The 24,225-nt window shown below is 40.2% G+C and overlaps 1 protein-coding gene across 2 annotated transcripts in view; it reads right to left on the reverse strand.

Moving 5' to 3' along the window:
• FBXW8 (F-box and WD repeat domain containing 8) overlaps positions 1-24,225 on the reverse strand; it is a 169,566-nt gene that overhangs the window by 100,017 nt on the left and 45,324 nt on the right. For both annotated transcript variants that reach the window (XM_063454201.1, XM_063454200.1), the window contains exons 4-5: positions 13,279-13,367; positions 4,806-4,963 (exon numbers count right to left, since the gene is read on the reverse strand). In XM_063454201.1, the coding sequence (XP_063310271.1) occupies positions 4,806-4,963; positions 13,279-13,367 (247 nt within the window). The remainder of the gene's footprint in view (positions 1-4,805; positions 4,964-13,278; positions 13,368-24,225) is intronic.

The raw sequence follows: 24,225 nt of genomic DNA on the forward strand, positions 1-24,225 counted from the left end.
ATTAGGGTGAGCGATACTCGGGATCTGAGGGAGTCCTACACGAATTGGTTGATGACCGATTGGTTACGTTTGCGGAGGGAGGCTGGAAGATTCATGGGTAACATGCGGAACATGTACAGTAATTTTGTCAGTATAACCATTTTGGTAGTACTGACTCTACCCAGCCAAGACAACTTGACTTTTTCTATTTTCCAATAGCAGAGGCACACATTTGCGGTAAAGTTTGGTAGTTCAGTTTGAAGGTGCCCTGTAGCAAAGGATCTAGCTTGACCCTTCGATATGTGATACTAGTTTTCCTCCAATCAAAAGAGTACTGCTGTGTGAGGTGTTGTACTGTTTGTGTCGGCATGCCGACTGGTAGGGCTTGTGTTTTGGCTTGATTGAACTAATAATACGAGACAGTGCCATAGTCGTTCAGGAGTTGAAGAAGGGCTGGGATTGAGGCAGTGGGGTTATTCAAGGTCAGTAGTATGTCGTCAGCGAACATTGACAGACTAAAGACTTCTCTTCCCAAGCGTACCCCCTGTATATCAGGTTGTTGTCTGATTTTATGTGCTAGTGGCTCTAAGCTTAGGATGAACAGTAGGGGGGATCCATTAGTGATGTGGAAACGGTCGGACAGAAATCCTGCATTAGAGACCCGTGCTTTGGATAGATTAGAGACAGCTAGGATGCCTACTACGAAGGCAGGAGGGAAGCAAAATTTAAGAGAACGTTTTCCATATACTTCCAGATCAGTCGGTCGAATGCCTTCTCCGCGTCTAACGCCAAAAGAAGACCTACGCCTCTGAAGGACTGCATGTGGGAGATGATATTAAGAATTTTGCAGGTATTGTCCGACCCTTGTCTGCCCCTCACGAAGCCGGATTAATCCGCATGAATTATGTGTGTTATTATGCCAGCCAACCCGTCTGCCAGATTTTGGCGTACAGTTTGACATCAGCGTTCAAAAGGGGATGGGTCAGAAGTTTTGGCATGTGGGGGCACCTTGTTCCTGGTTTTGGCAGGGTAACATGTCGCTTAGGAGAGCGCCTTTACTATAGCATTCATTAAAAAGTGTCACCATGTGTGGTATGAGTAGGTCTGTGAATTTACGATAGTAAACATTGGAGTAGCCGTCTGGATCTGGGAGGCATTTTATGGCCTCTGCAATTTCTGCCATAGGTTGGTAATGTTTGTATCAGTTGCTTTATTGAGGAGGAAATAATACTCAAGTGCTTTCCTTATTGAGGCAACAGTATCAGTGTTATGTAGAAGTGTCTCATTGAGTCTCCACGATCCTGTTCCCTGGGTAGGAAATTTTTCTTTTAGGGAAAGGAGAATGAGGAATCTCTGTTGGGTGGAATATTCGCCATGCGTCCACATTGCAGAAGTTTGTGTCTCAGTTTAATTGAGAAGGCTTCCATTTTCTTGCTGGTGGCCAGGGATAATGAGCGGGTAGCTGAGGTGTCTAGGGCGTGGTCTAGGAGGAAATTCGTGTCGCCACCTATTACTACATCACCGAACTTCTGTAGGGTTGCCAAGGCTAGGATCTTGTCTAAGAAAACGTGTTGATTGTCACGTGGGCCATAAATGTTTATGAAAGTGTATGGTTAATGATTAATGTAGCATTGCAATACCAGATATCTACCCTCCTTATCCCGTGTCTTCTTAACCAGGGAGAAGGAAACACAACTGCTTACTAGTACTGACATCCCTCTTTTTTTGGTCTAAAACAGCAATGAAAGTCATACGGATAAAATTTTAAGTTGAGTCTCGGCCTCTTGCCCCATTTAAAGTGTGTTTCTTGACAGGAGAGCACGTGGGCATTAAATGTTTCCGCGTCAGCCAAGGTTAATCAGGGTTTGTGGGGTGAATTCAAGCCCTTAACATTTAGGGAAACAATGTTTAGTGCCATATAAGGATATCATATTATTCCTTATATGCTGGTAAGGGGTAAGGCCGCGGGACCAAGTATGTCCCTGAGTGGGTTCGCTACCTACTAAAGGGTATTGAAGGTGCCTGTAAGATAAGGCGTAATGCGGTAAATGTTATACATTTTAATTTGTGGTTTGGAGAAGGTTGAAAGCTTTTCATTCTAGTGCTCCTAGAGTTGCACCTGTGATGCCCGGTGTGTGCTTGATTGCACCTGTTCTCATGAGGTGTTTTCGTTTGATCAGGCTGTTGGGGGTCTGTGCAGCTAGCTGTCTGTCGACTAATTCCACACACCTTTCCACACATTCCATTCCAGAAAGCAGACCATTTTAAAAGTTCTTTGTGCCTCAACAAGGGGAGTACATATTTTAATGCAATATTCTCGAATACTGAGTGGTAACAACCATGTTGTGTATAAGTTACCGTGTCACTTGTGTGGTGAGACACGTTGTTCTCAGGCTCATTAGGTTGATAGGTTGACTCAGTAGAAGGATGGGGAGGGGGGGTGGAAAGAAACTTAAAGAGAAAACCATAACTATGTACAACTATCCATCAAGACGGTTTAAGCATGGCTCTTGTGAGCCTGTGGAGGATGTTACCTCCCGTGAGAGATAATTATGCCCCATATAGTGAAGCAAAGACTAGGGGTCCTTAGTGGTCGTTAACATGTACCTTGCGGCGGTTTCCCTTCCAGGGGTAAAGTTAAGACGACAGCACAATTTGGTTAGGCCTTAACGACTATAAAAATTGATTAAGAGGAAAAAGATTAATATTGCGAGGGACATATTAAACATTAATAACCTGCCATAAAATAATTGCTCAAGTGTACAGGTAATAAACGGTATATCCTATCTGCAGGAGACAATCAGAATCTAGATCAAGGGAGAGTTCTTCCCGAGTGGATCAGTGGATTTGTCACTCCACTGCCGCTGCCTTGTGCCAGTCCTTGGTAATTCTCGAGGGCGAAAGGTGGGATCTCCCTGGAGCTGCATGTTGTGTTGATATCTCTATCGGTATCTTCCACTCTTTGAGCAGCCTTTCTCCTTCTTTTAGTATGGTAACATGCCTCGTTGTGCCATTGTGTGATATTATGAGGCGCACTGGGAACCCCCATTTGTACTTCCGGTTTTCCATGTGCAGTGCTTGCGTGATCGGTGCCAGGAGTTTTCTTTTCAGGAATGTTGAAGCTGACAGGTCTGTGAAGAGTTTTACTGCCGCATATTTGCCCTCCAGATCCGGTGTGCATCTGGCGGCCTGCATTATTTTCTCCTTAGCTGTGAAGTGGTGTAGCTTGGTAATTACTTCCTTCGGTAAGGCTTGCAGTAGGTTTTGTGGCCGTGGCAGGCGATGTATTCTGTCCAGGAGTAGGTCTCTGGGTAAAAGGTCTGGTACCAGTGACTTGAAGAGCTCCATAGTGAAGCTAAGACAAGGGGGCCTTAGTGGTCGTTCACATGTACCTTGCGCTTAAGAAGTTAAGACGACATCAAAATGGCTAGGTCTTGGGGCAATATATCTTCCGATATGCTCCTCAGGCGGACGTTGCTTCACCTATCGCGATCTTCATGATCTGCCACTTTGTTGTCGAGCTTATCCAGCCTTGTTTGGAGCTGTGTATATGAGGAAGCAAAGTTATTGTGGGCCTCAATTATCTCCTCCGTTTTATCCTCTAGTTGGTTGGTCCTTTCAGCTATAGCTTGGATGTCAGATCTCACATCCCTGGCCAGCTTGGCAAATTCTGCCTGCATGGAGGACTGTAAGTCGAGCAGCATCTTCTGTACTGAGGAGTCTGTCGCTGGAGTTTGTGTGTATAGATATACACGTGCCGTCACTGCGGTCTGAGCAGGATGCAGGCGATCTTAGGCCGTCTGCGCCATTTTGGGATGACAGGGCCGAGATCTGTAATGTGGGTTTCTGCTTCGTTTTTTGTTGTTGTTTTTTTTAAGATTTCTGTGCCATGGTGTGCAGGGACCCTTGCTGCCCTGGAATTTTGTCGTTTGAATTTTGTCGTTTGCGGCGGACCTTCTCGCTGTGTTAAAGGATCACTATAGGGTCAGGAACACAAACATGTATTCCTGACCCTATAGTGTTAAAACCACCATCTAGCCCCCCTGGGCCCCTCATGCCTCCCTAAATATAGCTAAATATTACTGTATTCAAGCCTGAAGCTGTAGATCTGCATGCTGTTTGCCTCAGAAAAACAAGCTTTCTACTGACATCATCAGAAGTGGTAGCCTAATCCAATCACAATGCTTCCCCATAGGATTGGCTGAGACTGACAAGTAGGCAGATCAGGGGCAGAGCCAGCATGATTCAAACACAGCCCTGGCCAATCAGCATCTCCTCATAGAGATGAATTGAATCAATGAATCTCTATGAGGAAAGTTCAGTGTCTGCATGCAGAGGGAGGAGATCATGAATGTTTGGATGCATTTTAGGCAGCCATGACCCAGGAAGGATCTCTAACAGCTATCTGAGGAGTGGCCAGTGAAGTTATTACGAGGCTGTAATGTAAACACTGCATTTTCTCTGAAAAGACAGTGTTTACAGCAAAAAGCCTGAAGGTAATGATTCTACTCACCAGAACAAATTCAATAAGCTGTAGTTCTTCTGGTGACTATAGTGTCCCTTTAAGGTCTCTCACGAGGATCAAGCAGCTCACACGTCAATCTTGGTGAATTGCTAAGCCATACCCCTATACATTCAACTTTTACGGATATATAGAAAGAAAATTAAGGAGGAGGTGGGAAGGGTGAAGCCAATTTGTTAAAGAAATAAATAAATAATAATCTAACCCACTGCTACTACTGAAAATGCTAATGGTTATCTATTTATATCTCAATCTATGTACTTTAGAGCAATAACGTAAAGACAATAATGAATTAATAACTCACCATCCTCATATGCTGCAACAGCCAAGCATGCATTTATCTGAACAAAAGAAACTTGAAGGTTAGACCCAACATCAGTAATAACTCTGGTGGTTTTCAGAGATGATGTTGCATGGTCTGAAGCACGGGTGTCCCAAAGACGGACGTCTCCTGAAGTATACCTGGAAAAATAGATTTCACGATTACAAGAACAGCAATTCCAGACATTAATTTGCATGACTGAACCAATTTAATTGTAGCATACAATCTAAAAGTGCATCATGTTAATAGTATATTTACAGCACATCAACATCTTAATACCCCCCATATACAACAGGATTTGCTACATTTTCCTTGACATCTTTAGAAAACAAGAATTGGACCGCGCAATGCTTTGAAACAGACTAGTCATACACATCTCATAAATTGAACTGTTATGACTTGGTCTACTGCACATGGATGCAAAGCTTCACTGCGATCCCATGTAAAACCTATAAAGAAAACTTTTTGAACTGCTATAGTTTTATAGCTATACTTTATTTATTCATTAACAAAGGGGTTTTATGTTTTGCATATCACGCACCTGAAGCACCTCTTTAAGAATGCAATACTTTAAAGCAATCAATCAAGGAAATAGCAGTTATGGTGCTAGACAGTTTTGATGTGATCCAGACATTTCATGCAGTAGTTTTGTGCTTAAATGATCACTATAGGGTCAGGAAGACAAATATGTATTCCTGACCCTATAGTGTTAAAACCACCATCTAGCCCCCCTGGGCCCCTCATGCCTCCCTAAATATAGCAACATCTTACTGTATTCAAGCCTGAAGCTGTAGATCTGCATGTTGTTTGCCTCAGAAAAAACAAGCTGTCTGCTGACATCATCAGAAGTGGTAGCCTAATCCAATCACAACGCTTCCCCATAGGATTGGCTGAGACTGACAAAGAGGCGGATCAGGGGCAGAGCCAGCATGATTCAAACACAGCCCTGGCCAATCAGCATCTCCTCATAGAGATGAATTGAATCAATGAATCTCTATAAGGAAAGTTCAGTGTCTGCATGCAGAGCAAGGACCCAGGAAGGATCTCTAACAGACATCTAAGGAGTGGCCAGTGAAGTTATCACTAGGCTGTAATGTAAACACTGCATTTTTTCTGAAAATACAGTGTTTACAGCAAAAGCCTGAAGGTTAGGATTCTACTCACCAGAACAAATTCAATAAACTGTAGTTGTTCTGGTGACTAGAGTGTCCCTTTAAGGCATTTATAAAAAATATTTCACATATTTCTAAGGAATTAACAAATCATAATTTGAGTTAGAAACCCAATTTATATATCATTCAACTTAGAATATTATTATTTTATTTTTAAACATGTAGATTTGATTGCCAGGTTATTGCATGATTTGACACAAGTTATGTATTTATTTACAACTGATCGCTGTAAGCCAATCAGTGTCATTCTGCAATTCCTGTAAAAGAGATCCATAAGCCAGATGCTACTGTAGATCAGCGCTGGAGGCAAACATAAACCGTTCAAAAACGGTTTAACCCCTTAATGTAAGAGTGTGTCATTTAGATGAAATTATTATGGTGACCGGAGTGTCCTTTTAGGTATGTGTTTCTTCCTGCTAATTGTCCATAGTGTGCCTAAGGTAAGAGGGGTATTACCCTCACCTCATTGATGAGGCCTACAAAGGCTGTAATAATCACACGGCTTTCCCTGTCTGCTTTATAAGGAGACTGCCATCATTTTGGATCTGACCTGCTCTAGGGCAAAGTCAGTCTGATTTGAAAATAGTTTATGATCCCTTTATAATGGCACAAGTTGAGCTAAAACTAGTTTGAGAACTGAGCAGGGCCCCACCAACAGGCAAACTATTGAATTGTTGTCCTTTCTTAGTATTCTCCATTTTGGCTTGTTCTTCGAAATACAGCATCAGAATGAAACATTCCCCACATTGGCAGCAAAGGGAACTATATCACAAACAGGGCTATTAAACAGGGCTAAATGTATTTTTACATTGTGAGTAGGCACACATATATACATTTGTATTGCATTTAAAAGGATAATCCAAACATTGTATATGTAACTCATTATATAAAATAAAATAAGATACTAATTTTTTAAGTTTCTGTCTTAGCTGTTGGAGTCTATACTAAGATGGACAAGGTAAACTCCCTGAACTATGTTGGAGATGACCCCATCCACACGTCCGACATCATCTGACGTTTCTGTGCCTCTACTTTAAATTCTCTCCAGATTTTTGTATATAGCAATACGTGACCACTACTCGCCATGCAATTAACAATTACCAGAGAAGTGGACTATCCAACCTCAATGAGGTGTTTTGCATTCCTTGCACTATACTATATTTTGGCACTAGGAGCCAAGAAAACAATACATGTTTCAAATTCGGATACCTATATAGCACAAGGAAAGTGAGCATTGGTGAGATGAGCTCTGTTTGCAAAATATTTACACATAGAGAAGAATATATCTGGGTTTTGTGCCCATTTGAAGACCAAGTAGCAAGCTTAGAGCAATATCTCATTACAGCTAATAAAGTTGTTATGCACATTAACCACACATGCTAAATTTGTTCAATATCACCACACAGAGATAGCAGAACAAAGATGGTAGCACCAACGATAAAATACAGCTTGTTATCTGGGTCAGAAATTTATTACAGCACAATACTGGAACCTTAAACGTAGGTAATTTCCCAGTAATATTTTTCTAGCAAGCCTCATTAAGAGAGCAGAGACAGTCCTGTTGTGTGTTTCTACATATATACCAGCTGAGAGCTGTGTGACAGCTGAGCAATGTGGTTCCATAATCTGTCTTGTATGTTTTTGGAACAAGGAGGTCACTCTGGCATTGTCTCCAACACGTCCAAAACAGTGTTCAAGCCTAACCAACAAAAAAGAAGGCTAAAGAACTGGTAAAACATTTTTTACAAAAAAATAAGACTTCCATGATTTGCACATGGTGTTTCCAAGGGGAGGAACTGTGGGTGCAGGAGCTAAATACTGTCCCTAATGAAATGGCTTTGAAAAAGCAGAGAACACATGCCCAGGACAGAGAATATTGTGCCAGCTTGCAAGCCAGCCTGGCTAACAACATAGGCAGACATCATCAAGTACAAAGAGGTCCAGTGGTGGGAGAAAAATAGCCGCAATCTCCCTCCAGGGCCCCAGATGTCTTCATCGAAATCTCATGCCAACCACAATCAAATGATCGAGAAGTGGTGCTGACAGGCTGTCTAATTGTCAGCCATTGGGCACTCAATCTTGGCGTCAAAATGTATCCATTTTAGTTTTTATCACAGAAAATAACAAAGGTACAGTATGGAAATATAGACTTAATTTAATATGAATTATTGTTCCACAATAAAAATCACTTTTACAATATGATTTATGCAGTCCTTGAAGAGATTGTGATACAGTTTAACCTATAGGCCCTAAAGGTTAAAAATATGCCACTTTTTACAATACATAAAAACAACAACATTAATTTCCAAAATTGTATACAGAAGACCACAAAAGACCATGACAAATCAACTCTTTAGGATTTACTAAAACACGAGAAAGTAAAATGATAAATGTGCATTTCACAAACTTCTTTCTTAAGCTAGATAAAGCAGGCTTTAATTGTGCACTAGGTTACTTGGTTGACAGTGTTTTTTTCACGAAATACTGTTTATCACCATGCTTGGGAACTTAATTATAAACCTGCAGAGGAAGGAAGAACAAAGTCTAGGGAAAAAGTATTTGACTGCCCACAAAAAAAAAATACTACTAAAATGAGTAATTGTTCAAAACAAGGATGAGTGTAGCGTTCATGGTACTTTATGTACCTTCCCTGAACTAAACAGTCCAACTTTGGGTGGCAATGATAACCAGCCTCCAGTGTGCCTATCTTTGCCATCAACATTTAATAAGGCACTGTCCTGTGTGGGCATTTTATTTAGGTTTTATAATATAAGGCGACATGTCCACTTTTATGTAGGTGGCCGACTGAGCAGCAATAACTTACCTAAAGCTCTCCATCCTCGCTGCTGCCATTCTTCTTCAATTAATCTATTGTGTATCATACAATAAACAATATACATCATACAATGATGTTCTGATTAGGTAGTTTCAACCACCTTCTGTGGAAACTCTGACTATTGTCAAAGACTGGGAACGGCATGAGACAAATTCGTTTTTATTTTGTCTTGGGTATATCTTCTGTATATTTCAAAGAAATTTCAACACAGTCAAAAAACATCTTTTCATAAAGATTCTATCTCGGACCAGTCACATCAAGGAAAAACTGCCTGTGACTGTAGAATACTTTAACTTTAGTAATGAAACTGGCAGCCTCCACCCGTTCCATACACAGAGCTGCTAAGCCCTATATACAAGGGGCTATACACAATCACATAGTATAGTAGTAAAGGAAAGATGGATTTACCATGGGTGTAATGTGGCAGGGAGTGCATAGCACAACCACCTCCTGCCTGAGCTGGCGCCTTGCTCTCTATGAGCAGCATTGATTGAATAACAGTCTGGTTTGGTTATTCAGCAGAAACTCCTCTTGTGGCTGCCAGAAAGACAGCCACTAGAGATCTGCTAAACCCTGCATTCAAAACATTGCTGTATCTACTAAAAGGCACTGTTTTTTGATTGCAGTGTTAAAATTAAAGGGCCACTGCACCCAGATCACTTCATTAAGATGAAGTGGTCTGAGAGCCTTTAATGGGCATTTAACTTCTTGAAATTAAGTCAAATAGTATAGCAATTTAAATCCTGGTAAATAATACTACTAGAAGATAGCACAGAAGTTTGTATTATACTACTAGAATATACATAAAATAAAGAGAAAAGTGTTATCACAATTAGGGAGGCTACACGGTTAAAATGTTAAACTTTAGTACTAATTGTCACAAAAGGAACAAAGTGAGAACAAAAAGTTGTGGATACTATGTTGCAGTCTGCAGATAGCTAAGAGATAGCTACAAGATAAGTGTTCAAGCTATGCTTTATTTGCTACATGCCAACAGAAACATTACTGTACTTAGTATCAATAATATTGATATCTGCACAAGGAGGATAAAAAATAGATAGCCTAAGAGAGAAAGGGTGTGAACTAATGTATAATTAGGTATGAAGGTAAGAGTGAATATTATCTTATCACTCTAAGCCAGCCACCAAACAAAATCACACAATGTTATGAATATATCACAGAAGGAAGATCCCCTTCCCAACAAGAGCAAAAGGAGAAATGTCAGGAAATCTATCTCCTAATAAGGAACAATAAAAGAAGCCTCCCTCATCACAGTATAAAGATCTCCTGAAAATCAGACAGCTTAAAGGTGCCAATATTAGTCAATCAAGAGTCTAGGTCGTATTGCCTAAGGTGCCTCACAACAGTGATGCAACCTACACACACACACACACCGTAGGCGATCAATCTCCCACTATACACAACTCACTAAACTGGCATCTTCACTGTGAAAAGACCTCTTGCCCCTGACAAAGATGCTATGTAGCAACGAAACACGTGTCAGGAATGCTTTTGTTTATTCATGATCATTTATCATCCTATTGAACGTCTGGCTTTCATGATGTGGATGCCAGTTTGATCGTATTTAGTGGTTGTAGGAGACTATAGTATTACTTTTATGAAATATTTGCTCACACTTTCTGGATTTGTAATTTTTAAACATCTTCTTCAGAATGGAAGGCTCAACCCCAGCCTGGAGGATTCGCTGAAAATAATTATTGTTAATGTTGCCAAATAAGTAAAGCTTTACCAGAGACAAACAAAACAAAAAGTCAAACTTTAACTTTTGTTTTCAGGACTGACAGCCTAAACGTATGCAATATTTGAATCCAACCACTTAATGTTTGTGATGTACAGAAAGTGCAAGAATATGAAATTATGTCGGATTGTTTCCCACTGTAAAGAGAGGAGAAGACAATCCATCCCACAAAACTTTGTGGAAAAATGTGTTAATTACAACCACCACTAGAGGGCATTGCTCTTAATATAAAAGTGAGACTGGCTAATAACCCTCTTCTCAATGATGCCTGGGCTGTGGGATTTACTGTATTGTTATTATAGTAACCTGATTCGTCCATAGGAATATGAACAAATGATGGCAACTAATGCCAAATACAGAAAAGTGTAGCAGTTTATTAACATTCACACTCAATAATAGACAGCTCAGAGACACACATTTTTCTTCATCTGCATTTCAAATTTTAAATACAGCGCCTTCAAAAACTACATAAGCTCTGGTATCAGGAGAAATCAAAGCCAGGGAAGCCGTGTGAGAACACTGCCAGTGACACAAAGGTCCACATCACGCCAGAGTCTCCAAAGGAAAAGTTACTTTTCCATTTTTAATTAAAATATTTATTTTTTTGTTTTAATTTCAAAGAATATTCTTTCATTTTTACCTCCTCCTCTGTTTTTTACATCAAAAAGTAAGACATTAATTAAGGTTACTTTAATACTGAGATTTATTTGTATATATTGCTTTTGCTGCAATATGTAAAGTCTCAGAAATGAGAACCTTAAAATTTGCAGAACATTTTAGACATTTCCTTTAGGGATAGACTTGTTTGTTTGTTTGTTTTTTCATTTTCGTGGGAAGTGTAGTCCACAACATCTCAAAAGACAGATTTTGCCTATTCTTGATTTAAACAGAGTCATGTTAAATCCTAAAGAATTGACAATAATTAAGTTTTACACGGTTTATCCTAGGCATACATTCACAGTAATTTGAGCCTTTTTTTTTTTTTTGTAATACTACAATATGCCTGAAAATGCCCACAATGCCAAGGTAACCTTTCACATTCATATCTGGTTCTCAATATTTACTACCATCCCTTTGTGAGTTGAGGTAACTCGATTCTCACATTACCAAGCAATTAAAAGCTCTTTTGAAAGCGATAGCTGCAGGGTCGCATGGGCTGACACTATGGGTTTCTCTATAGATATCATGTAGTCTTCTTCGCCCAGCCCCTCCTATGCGAGGGGGTGAGGTTGCCGATACAAGAGGCACACTTACTGTAACTGGACCCCCACTCTTTGTTTAGTAATATGATCTTTATATGGTGATGTCATGTGTTTGGAAGAAAGAAGCCATGCAGACAGATGGAAGGGCAGAAGTACCCAGTACAGGAAGTTCAAACAATTAGCTACTTGGACAATACCACACTTAGAACAACTTTCAAAATATAGAAGTGTTCACTTCACTAGAATTCAATTTCGTTTTAGTAGTATAGAAACCAGTTTTACTACAGAAAATGATACAGTAGAGACACAGTTACAAAAGCCCTTTTAGAATAGTCTGCTTTCTACAGAGCTGCAAGCAAATGTTTAGCTGCAGTTACATCATCATCTAACATTTTGGCTCATATGCTATTGATATAAGAATGTAAGTAAAACACACATCTGTGCTCGCTTCCAAAATGTGCATCTCTACTATGAACTATGCTGGTGGCAATGCAGATATTCCTCAGGAAAGTCAGGCACAAACATAAATTCATCCACACGTGTTACAAGTGTACAGAACTCTCTTATTAAACGTGCACTCATAAAATACATCAGTTTAATCATTTCTTAAAACTATCGAAGAAAGCAACTGGCAGTACCGATAACTATAGAATATGCAACCCACTATATACTAGGATACAAAAAAGTTAATATTTTTTTAAGAAAGGTATCTCAAATAACAGCAACATAAAAATATTAATCACTGTCAAGACATTACTAGGATGCAAACACTGCAGTGGTAATCTTCATCTCCCTACTTCCACGTGTATAAGCAGAATCTAAAAAGAAAACATAAGTGTAATGCTGTCCCAAAGTGAACTCAGCATAAGTACGAGATCATATACTTCAAGAAAGAAAGCCCTGTGGCTTTAAGAGGCTCCTCAGGGAGCTGTAACTGTAGAAAGGCCAGTGTATACAACATCGATTGGAAGTGAGGTAACCGCAGCCAACTGTGTCTCAAATGAAAAGGGATTGCAGGTCTGACCCAGAAAACAAGCTTCGTAACCGCCTGATGAATCTTTAATAACCAACACAAGATTCTCCATCACTCAGCCACTCCGTACAAACACACTGGTATTATATTCATACAGTGCATATATTGAAAGCAATCTCAGGAGGAGAAGCTGTCAGAAGTGGTCATTGAAAGATGGTTTCAATTGCGCTAAATCAACAGGAGGAAAAAAAGTGCAACACTGTAGAGGTTTAATAATCCTCCATAAAACCCATTTTAAAAAATATGTGAAATGAGTGCAGCAGTGGTTTAAGATTTTTTTTTTTTTAAATTTAGTGCATTAGCATTACTTGATCTTAGATGTTTGCCAATAATAAACATTTGCACGTTAGCACCATAAAACATGCATATTTTTCACAGATGATGTAGTACAAATCAAATAGTGTAGGATGAAGATAATCATTAAAGTCTAGTTTTGGTTTCAGTTTTCCTTACCCAGCTAGCACAACTCCATCTGAAGAGTGAATATCACACAGGACTTTCCCCAGTTCATAGTGAAGCTGGCCCACAGCACCGATGCGGTTCTGAAGTAGACCAGAAGAAATATCAAACTCAATAAGAATTTTTCAACAAACAATTTCAATGAGAACTCTAAAGTACACACAAAAAAAAAAAAAAAAAAACACCAACTGAACATTGAACAGAAATAGAAAATTCAAAAAATGGTAAATTAAGTCATTATACTATGATGAAGGGACTTTTTTTTTTTTTTTTTTACTTACTACATAAAATGTAAGCAGTTTTTAGTAATACATTACAGAGATAATTTAAAATATGCACACATCATCTTCCAGGGATATCTACTGGCACCAGGCTGATATCTTAATCTATAATCTATACTTTGACTTCCATGGACCTAAAAGGGAGAATTACTGTTCATTCACGCACAATACATAGTTGCGCCTGGCAAAGCTGGTAAATGAAAATAAACAGGGAAATAGTTTAAATAAAATTAACAAATGCACAAGCAATTGTTGATTTTTAATTAGATTTTTGGTATGTTTGATTTGCTTGATGGAGAAGGGCCCTGAACGTCCTCTCCCTGTACGTCCAACTCGTCTTTGCAAATATTTGCCTGTTGGTCCACATTGTACAGCACTGTGGAATTTGTTGCTAAATAATACGAATTTAGAGAACTTCAGAAATGTAAAGGCGAAGTAACATGGTGGCTGATGCATTGTACAGCATGATAGGGGCTGCCATTAGTTTATCACCATCTGAGGAATATCTACTCATAGAACATGATCTGAATTAGGTAAATGTGTCAATGTAGCTTTGTTGTCACAGTAATCAGTTATTTTTTTTTATTTTTTTTTCTAAATTGCATTTGAAATTAATATTTGACATGCTTCTTTCAGCAATGAACAACCTGAAATTACATATTTAAATTTCTCTTAAGAGTATTGTCTTGTATAAAATGTAATTTTGCTACTATCCAAGATGTAAAAAAAGTTACTTATCACTTAAAACCTCTTCCTATCATGTGTTCCCTGGGAATGGCAATGGTAGAAGTTCAAGCGAACAGCATACACAAGCAACTTGAAATCACTTATCACAAATATGGGTGCTATGCCCACCATGTCATCCCCACAATACCACAATATCGGTGGATCCTATGCTAATTTGAAAAACGGGAGATAAACATGGTAACTGCAATACTAACTGCTTAAAGGGACACCATAGACACCCAGACCACTACATCTCAATGAAGTGGTCTGTGTGCAATGTCGCTCTTGTTTTAACCTTGTAATGTAAAACGTTGCCATTCTGAAGGAACGGCAATATTTGCATTGCAGGGTTTAAATGTACCAAGTAGCTGTCATACTGATAGCCACTAGAGGAGCTTCCGCAGAAATAGCCAAGTGAAACTGTGCTATTTCAATCAGATGGTTTCTTAGCCCATTTTAAACCATGGCGGGTACCTAAACAGTGACTAGGACACTATAGCATTAGGAATACACATTATAACAGATACACAAATATGCACAGATTCCAAATATATTTCCTTTTACAGGTGCAGAACAAAAGTGCTTTACATTTTAAATGGCAGATAATACAGCAGTGTGACTGCATGGACATGATCTATACATTAAAACATCTTCACTAAGCTAAAGCTATTTCGGTGCTTAAAGTGTCCGTTTAACTTATATTTCCCCCATATATTTATTTGTTACAAAGATCTATGTAGGCTAAACAAAGGACTGCGTGTTACCTCCAATGCTTTATATCCTCCAAGTTTTCGGTTTTGTTTTTGACGATGAATACATTGCAAATTAAGTGAATTTACATTTCATGTATCCATGTGTGTACTAGTCATTTAGAGCTGCCATTTCCTCTCTGTAGCACTTGGCAGTCTTACTTGTCAGGAGTTGTGCCATTGGTGTATTGTCATGCACATCATTACAACACAACTCGGTAGGAAGATTCCTGCGAGACATCTGTCATCAGTGGGATCTTCTCACACATGCCCAATATTTTCACACAGGCAGCTTTTGCCTATGGTTGTTGGCTGTCAATGGTCGATGACTGGCATTAATTGGAGGGCTTTGCATTGGAACTTCTGGTTAAACCTTTCAAGGCACTAGAAGTTTTTAAAAAAAATAATAGGAGTGTTTTTTTTGTTTTTTCTTTTAAACTAATTTATATTTAAAAAGTGTCAGGTAGCATGTCTGTTTCAAATATCCCTGAGGATAACGCCAACTCTGCAGAGCTGTATGTAGCTTGTTAACAAAGTCTCTCATTTGGAATGACTACGAAGTCGACAAAAGATCCGATCTTAAACTTAAAACATTTCAAAAGTGTTCTTTAGCTTCTTTCGCTAAAATCGGAGGGTGAAGGCATGATGTAATATTACTCAACATCACATTTACTAACAAGTTCCTAAGGGACAATTTATCCAACATAAAACAGACACAGTGCTTTAGGGAAGGAGAAATATGCAGTATTTGCCATTAATCGGATTAAAAGGTGATGAGGACACAGGCAAGAAACACCACTGATGTTTTACATGCAAATTGCCTCCGGCACAACAAAACAAAAATTATAATGAGCAAGCCACTCTAAAATGAATCCGTATCCTCCAGACTATACATGTTTACGAGCAGAACCTTCCTTTCCCATTATTCTAGGAGTGTTTAAACTTGTAATGTCACCAATTATCTGTCAGCAGTGTCTATACAGAGCGGCAGATTATAAGTTGGTGCTTTATAAGTAAACTAATTATTCCATGTTACACAATGAGAAAACAGAGTTTGGAAATCTTATAGAACTCATTAAAGGAACAGTTGCACACATATATATTTTATCATGTTATGCATACTTAAATAACTTCCACTCACTAGCAATTTTTGTCTATGCCCCTCCCCCACTGTTACCAATACTACTGCATGTTTTTATTATTCTAGAATAATATTAATAAAATAGAAACTGTGATATATGTGTATATATATATATATAAAAAAGAAAATTGCTCTTGCACTCACGCTAAAGTCCCTTAGTAACCGGGTGCTTGCATACCATGACTAGTAGTATCCATCCCATGAAAGCAGGTATCAGCATTCTCGTATATTTAAAAGTCCAAAATGTATTGTTATAAGGTTAAAAACGATCAACGTTTCAGTCCTACATAGAGGACTTTCATCAGTGGAGACCTCTATGTAGGACTGAAACTTTGATCGTTTTTAACCTTATAACAATACATTTTGGACTTTTAAATATACAAGAGTGCTGATACCTGCTTTCATGGATAGATAGAGATAGAGATATTATATATATATATATATATATATATAATTACAACATGTACATATACATACATACATACATACATACATACACACACACACACACACACACACACACACACACACACACACACACACAGATATAGTGGCACTCACCCTTTAAAGGAATATAAATGTGAAAAAATATGCCCTGGTGCAATCCCACTCTGGGTATAGATAGTGGAAGGAAAAGAGATGCACTCTATGGTCTTTGAAAAAAAATCACTGGTATTTAATATCCAATGCAATTACATAAATACGATCGACGTTTCGACCTCTTCAGATCTTCCATCTTGAGGAAGACCTGAAGAGGTTGAAACGTCGATCGTATTTATGTAATTGCATTGGATATTAAATACCAGTGATTTTTTTTCAAAGACCATAGAGTGCATATCTTTTCCTTCCAATATATATAATATATAATATATATATATATATATATATATATATATTACTGGAATAAGATTAATGTTTCCATAGTATTGCTGGTATAATGGGATTGAACGGCATGGATGGGAATGTAAAGACATATAGTCTTGTACAGCGCTACGGAATCTGATGGCGCTATATAAAAAAATAAAAAATAATAATAATATAGGTTACTCTGAAATGTTAACGTTAATTAGGGTTAACATGATATTCTAATAGCTTTAATATGTCAATACTTTTTGCATAGGTTATAAGGGAAGAAGGACCCCTAACCCCATTTACATTCTCTAAGTTTCATCTGCAAGCCCCCATAGTCACTCAACTAAGTAATATCTTGAGAGAGTCCTTTATAACATTTAAGTAAAAGTCAGAACCACATGTAAAGCTTTGTTCGTGAAAACAATGGGGTATATGGTAAACCCTCAGCTCTTCAGATAATGTACATAACAGTTTTACATGCAGAATTTCTGGTCTTGTGTCAACAAGCTCTGTTATCTACACATCATACATAACATTTCCCAAAATTCCTATTTAGGAGGAAAAGTCCCTATTTTTGGGCCCAATTCCCTCTGGCCCTCTTTTCTATCCCAATCTCCTTCTTTTCTATTAGCTTTATAGTGTTGGCATCTCTGAATGTTTAACCGAGCTCCACAGTAATAACACTCATAATAATACGTCTTTAAACTATAATAAATGTGTTTAGAAATCAGTTTCTAAAATGTTATTTGATTAAATTGCCATTAGTTACCAAAATTTCTCAGAACCACCCTACCCTTGGCCACATGTTTACTTGACCCCTAAAATGAAGGTGTCCCTTTTTGGCTACTTGAAATCTTCAGAGTTATGTAGATAATTAATTACATACCAATATGAAGATATGTAGAGTTTCAAATATATACTTACATGGAGAATACATATGCCTAGGGGACTGGCCCACCAGGATACCGAGAAATTTCCCGGTGGGCCGCGGCACTTGGGGACGGGCAGACAGCCCTAATCATCAGGCTCCTCTCATTTAAATGATTCTCCCCTCGGACTGTGTCAGCATGGGTCAGTCCGAGGGGAGTAATGAGGGAGGAGCTGGAGGCTGCTGCAGCTGCAATTACTCTGCCGGCGGCTGGAGGGAGACCTGTCAGTCTCCCTGTACAGTGTACAGCAATTATGGCTGCATGCCCTGCCCCCGCACTTAAGCCCCGCCTCCCGAAAACAAGCCTCTGCCCCAGACTGAAGCCGCTGACCTCACTGGAATGAAGAGGCCAGACATTGACACCTTCGCCTACCAGTGTCCGGTAAGCTTTGTGTGTGTGTGTGTGTGTGTGTGTGTGTGTGTATACGCGCGCGCATCTGCTAGTGGGTGAGTGAGCTTCTGTGTGTGTGCGCGCATCTGCTAGTGAGTGAGCTTCTGTGTGTGTGTGTGTGTGTGCGTGCATCTGCTAGTGAGTGAGTTTATGTTTGTATGTTTGTGTGTGTGCCTGCTAGTTAATGAGCTTGTGTGTGCCTGCAAGTGAGTGAGCTTGTATGTGTGTCAGTGAGCTTGTCTGTAGGGATTGTGTGTGTGTGTGTGTCTGAGCTTCTCTGCAGGGAGCATGTGTGTGTCAGTAAGCTTGCCTGTGGTGAGCTTGTATGTAGTAAGCATGTGTGTGACCGTGAGCTTGTCTGTAGTGAACATGTGTGTGCCCGTGAGCTTGTGTGTGTCAGTGAGCTTGTCTGTAGTGAGCTCTTCTGTAGGGGGCATGAGTATGTCTGAGCTTGTCTGTATGTAGTGTCTGTAGTAAGCTTGTGTGTGTATAATCAGAGTTTGTCTGTACTAAATTTGTGTGTGTGTACCAGTAAGCTGGCCTGTGTGTGTCAATGAGATTGTCTGTAAGTGAGCCTATTTGTGTGCATTAGTGAGCTTGTGTTTTTATGTCAATGAGCTTATGTATATCAATGAGCTTGTGTCAGTAAGATTGTTGTATGTGAGTATGCTTTACTGTATGCTTTTACCCTGAAAGGGCTAATATTTTGAATTAGAAAAAGAAATATACCAAATCATATATTTACACACACACATATATATATATATATATATATATATATATGTATATTTCTTTTTCTAATTCAAAATATTAGTTAATACAATGTTAAAGGATCACTATAGTGTCAGGAAAACAAAGCGGTTTTCCTAACGCTATAGTGCCCTGCAGGTGCCCCCACCCTCAAGGTCCCCCTCCTGTGGCGCTTAATGGGTTAAAACCCCTTTAGCAGCTTACCTTATTCCAGCGCTGGGCTCCCTCGTGCGCGCATTCAAGCTGTCAATAGGAAAGCATTTTTCAATGCTTTACTATGGAAGCTCTGCGCGATGGAAGCATTATATGCCTCCAGCGGCTGTCCGGAAGACAGCCACTAGAGGCTGACTTAACCCTAAATGTAAAAATAGCAGTTTCTCTGAAACTGCTATGTTTGCATCTGAAGCGTTAAAAGCTGAGGGCCATTGCACCCAGACCACTGCATTGAGCTGAAGTGGTCTGGGTGGCTCTAGTGTCCCTTTAAACAAAAATCTGCACACCAGTCAAGCCATACGACTTGCTTTTCCCACAGAAATCACAAATCTGCTGTGATGTTACTACCGCAAAGAATTCTGGGTGGGCATATGCAAATTAGTTTAACAAAGAATCACATTTTTGCCTCATTCCACTTTAAAAATGGATTCCTTTTAGTCTGTGTTTGCTGTATACAACAGCTTGAAACACAACTTAGGAAAAGATGCAAAGCCAGCAAACCACTCTTGGACAGCTGTTTCATTGTTAATGCAAATCATCAGAATGAGGTTGGTTACTGGTTTGCTTATTGAGGCTTGGTAGTGCTTGGCATATTAAAACACACATGCATTACATAGCACAAGGACTTATGGGGCTGGCATAGATTTTTCCAGGGCTGCTTTGTATCCCCAGTCCGGCCCTGCGATATGCCTCTTCCAACATGGTTCAGGATGGGTGTATCTGTCCTTCAGATACTGTGCATGATGTCCCACAATGCATAGGATGTGCATAATATGAAACAAATAGCTATATTTCCAATTGGTGCTAGTGAGCTTGGAACACTTCTCCATTCTAAGTGTACAGTTGCACAATGTAAAATAGCTTCTGGCTTACATACAGATACCAAAGCTAAAGGGACACTAGTGGTACCTAAGTGGTCTGGGTGCAGTGATCCCATCTTATTAAGCCTGCAAGGTTAAAGGAACAATCTAGGCACCCAGACCACTTCAGCTAATTGAGTAGTTGGTGGGTGGTGTCCAGTGTCCGTTGCTTGATTGGTTCTATGAGGGAGCTGATCAGCTGCTTTCCATCCTCCTCGTATTACGTATTACGAGGAGGATGGAAAGCAGCTGATCAGCTCCCTCATAGAACCAATCAAGCAACGGACACTGGACACCACCCACGGAACCACCAATGGACACAGGGAGTAGCCCTATTTAAAGAGGACTCGGGGATGGGGGGAATAGGATGTATTTTTCACATGCTGTAATTGCATATTGATTTGATCTTATTTTGTATACGGTCCCTGATGAAGTTCTTTGCAGAACGAAACGCGTAGGACCATACCGTTCTTTCTTTTAAATATATTTTATATTGATGGTGATTATTCACTTTTAATCAATAAAAAAAAAACATATTTTTCTACCATTACCAGTTTGGAGTCCTGAGCATCATTAAGGAAGCCGATAAAGGAGCCAAGGGATTATCAACCCCCCATTTTAACCAGGGGAGGCACCCTATGAGCGATATATTCTACTTAATTCTGTGAGTGCATTTGTATTCAGCGCATAAAAAACGTGTTAACTGTGCTTCACTATTGTTGTATACTTTTATGTTCCTTTCAGATTAACTTCCAGCCGTATCCCGAAGTTCTGTGTTGTTTTTTGGTTATCTACATCAATAAAGCAGGAATCAGAAATACACACTCTTGGATAATTGGAATGAAAACTACAACAGGGCACTGAACAGATGTAAAGCTCAAATATTTATAGGCCAGGTCAAGGGTGTTTCCTTGATAGCCATGCCACCAAAACACCATAAAAGGGGCAGATCTACAGCGTATGGCATCAGAAACTGGCATAGGTGTGAGATGGTGTGAAACTAATGTTGTGCCTACTTGGGGAAGTAGGGGCAACAGGTGAGTTGCGTAGCACAATCTTATGTATTCTTACAGGGAACATGAAAGACAGGGCAGGCACACTCTAGCAGAGTGGAACTAACTGAAGGAGGAACAAAAACATCCCTGGCTGTCTGATTGGCAACCAGGAAGATGGTTCATAACGGATTTCTCAAAGAAATCCACACTTTCATAAACTGTCATTTTAATGGGAAGATCCATATAACATAAAGCACTTGTCAGGGTACCTGTGGTCTCTACCTCCGTAAGAGGTAGAGACTTAGCTGTTCCTCCATCCAGACGGCCTGATGGCTCCCTTCCCCACGGTCTATCCGGTCATGCAAGGCCGGCCGCGAGGGAGTGACTGCCTTTTACAGCATCTAGGCAGGAAGTTGTCATCAGGACACTCCTCCGGAACGACCTGTCACTCAATTGCTGCAGGACCAATCAGGAAGCCTCGGAGGCGTGGTTACTGCTCTGAACAGGGTATTTAACAGAGCTTCTTTCATTAGCTCATTGCCCTGTCGTGGTTCTAGCTTGTTCTAGTCACTCAGTGCTTGTGTATTCTATTATCCCTTTTGGTTTTGACCCGGCTTGTTTACCTTACTCTGCTTATCTCTGTTACCCTTGATTCGGCTTGTCTCTCGCTTACCTGTCTTCTGTTACCCTCGACCTCGGCTTGTCTTTGACCATTCTATACTGTACTACTTACGTTAGTCCGGCCATTCTAAGGTCCGGTATACGTATCTGGCTACTGTTTGTACTCTGCGTGTTGGATCCCTGTCCCGATCCTGACATTACGACAGGGCCAATGGATCCTGCAAGTACAAACAGTCAGCTGGCTTCTCCTGATCCTAGGTTTGAAGCCATGGATCACAGAATGGATCAGATGGCGCTTGCGCTACAGGCTCTATTATCTCGTGCCAATAACCCACCAGAGGAGATACGTAATACCCCTGTTTCTCCTGTCGGTTCAGGTCTAGAGGTAGCCACAGTGGGTGCTTCTTCTCGCATTACCCCCCCAGTACGCTATGGTGGGGCTCCTGAGAAGTGTCGTGGTTTCTTAAACCAAATTAGTATCCACTTTGAATTGCAACCTCGCTCTTATCCTACAGATAGGGCAAAGGTAGGATTTATTATCACCCTACTTATTGAGAAAGCTCTGAGATGGGCCAACCCATTATGGGAGAACGATAACCCATTAGTTTATAACTATAACGCCTTTGTAACTGCTTTTAGAAGAACATTTGACCCTCCAGGTAGAAAGGTTAATGCCGCCAGATTACTGTTGCGTCTGAAACAGGAGAACCAAACACTGGTGGATTATGCACTAGAGTTCAGGTCTCTGGCGTCGGAGGTCAAGTGGAATGAGCAGGCGTATATGGATGTATTTTTGAATGGATTATCTGAAGTAATCCTTGATGAGGTTGCTACCAGAGAACTCCCTGAGAATTTAGAGGATTTAATTTCGTTCATCTCTCGTATAGATGAACGTTTAAGAGAGAGACAGAACACTCGAGAGAGGAACCGGAGACCTTCTTTTAGGTTGGCCCCCGCTTTTCCAAGTCCTGACTCCACGGTATCTTTGCTTCCTGAACCTATGCAGATAGGGTATACCCGCCTCTCTGAGGAGGAAAGACAGTACAGGAGAAGAGAGGGTTTGTGTATGTATTGTGGAGTTAAGGGTCATTTACTCTCGAACTGTTCTAACCGCCCGGGAAACGCTCGCACCTAAGTCTCTCTAGAGGACAGGCCTTGGGTGTTTCTATTTTGTCCTCTACTCCTAATTATAAAGATCACAGGCTTCTGCTACCAGTTTCCTTAACTTGCGGGAGGGAAGTAGTAAGGGCTATGGCTTTGATAGATTCCGGTGCTGCTGAGAATTTTATCGACCAAGCCTTTGCTAGTAAAAACAATTTCCCATCCCAGCTAAGGGAGACACCCTTGGCCGTTGAGGCCATAGATGGTAGACCACTACTAGACCCTGTTATCTTTCGTGAGACCATACCCATTGAGTTAGGTGTTGGTGTCCTACACGTGGAGAATTTATCTCTTCTGCTCATTTCGTCTCCTTCCGTTCCCATAGTTCTGGGGTACCCATGGTTGAAAGAACATAACCCTATTATCGATTGGGAGTTAGGGGAGATACTCTCGTGGGGCCAGGGCTGCCAGGATCGGTGTCTGTGCAAGGTTTCTCCATTAGCTAATATTAACATACAGGAGAATCCTACTCAGTCCACAGAGAGACAAATACCAGACCTTTACCTAGACTTAAGGGCAGTGTTTGACAAGAAGAATGCCGATTCTTTGCCGCCACACAGGTCATTTGACTGTAAAATTAAGCTTCTACCCGGGACTATGCCTCCGAGGGGCCATGTATATCCTTTGTCTGTTCAGGAAAACTTGGTTCTAGAGGAGTATATTCAGGAGAATTTAGAAAAGGGATTTATCAGGAGGTCTTCTTCTCCGGCCGGGGCGGGGTTCTTTTTCATTAAGAAGAAGGATGGCACGCTGAGACCTTGTATCGATTACCGAGGCTTGAATAAAATAACTGTCAGAAATGCCTATCCTATCCCACTGATTACCGAGTTATTTGATCGTCTTAAGGGCTCCAAAATCTTCACCAAGTTAGATCTCAGAGGGGCTTACAATTTGGTGAGAATCCAGCAAGGTCACGAGTGGATGACGGCATTCAATACTCGGTATGGCCATTACGAATACACTGTTATGCCATTTGGACTATGCAATGCTCCTGCAGTATTTCAAGATTTGATTAATGAGGTACTTAGGGAGTTTCAGCATGATTGTGTTATTGTTTACCTGGACGACATACTAATACACTCTAAGGAGATTGAGACTCACCATAGACAGGTCAGAAAGGTGTTACACAAACTTCTGCAACATGGTCTATACTGCAAATTGGAGAAGTGCAGTTTTGATCAGGCTCAGGTAGACTTTCTTGGGTACGTGATTTCTGGGGAAGGTTTTAAAATGGATCCTGGTAAACTCCAATCTATTTTAGACTGGCCTTTGC

This window comes from Pelobates fuscus, chromosome 5 (genome assembly GCF_036172605.1).
Source record: "Pelobates fuscus isolate aPelFus1 chromosome 5, aPelFus1.pri, whole genome shotgun sequence".
Taxonomy (NCBI): domain Eukaryota; kingdom Metazoa; phylum Chordata; class Amphibia; order Anura; family Pelobatidae; genus Pelobates; species Pelobates fuscus.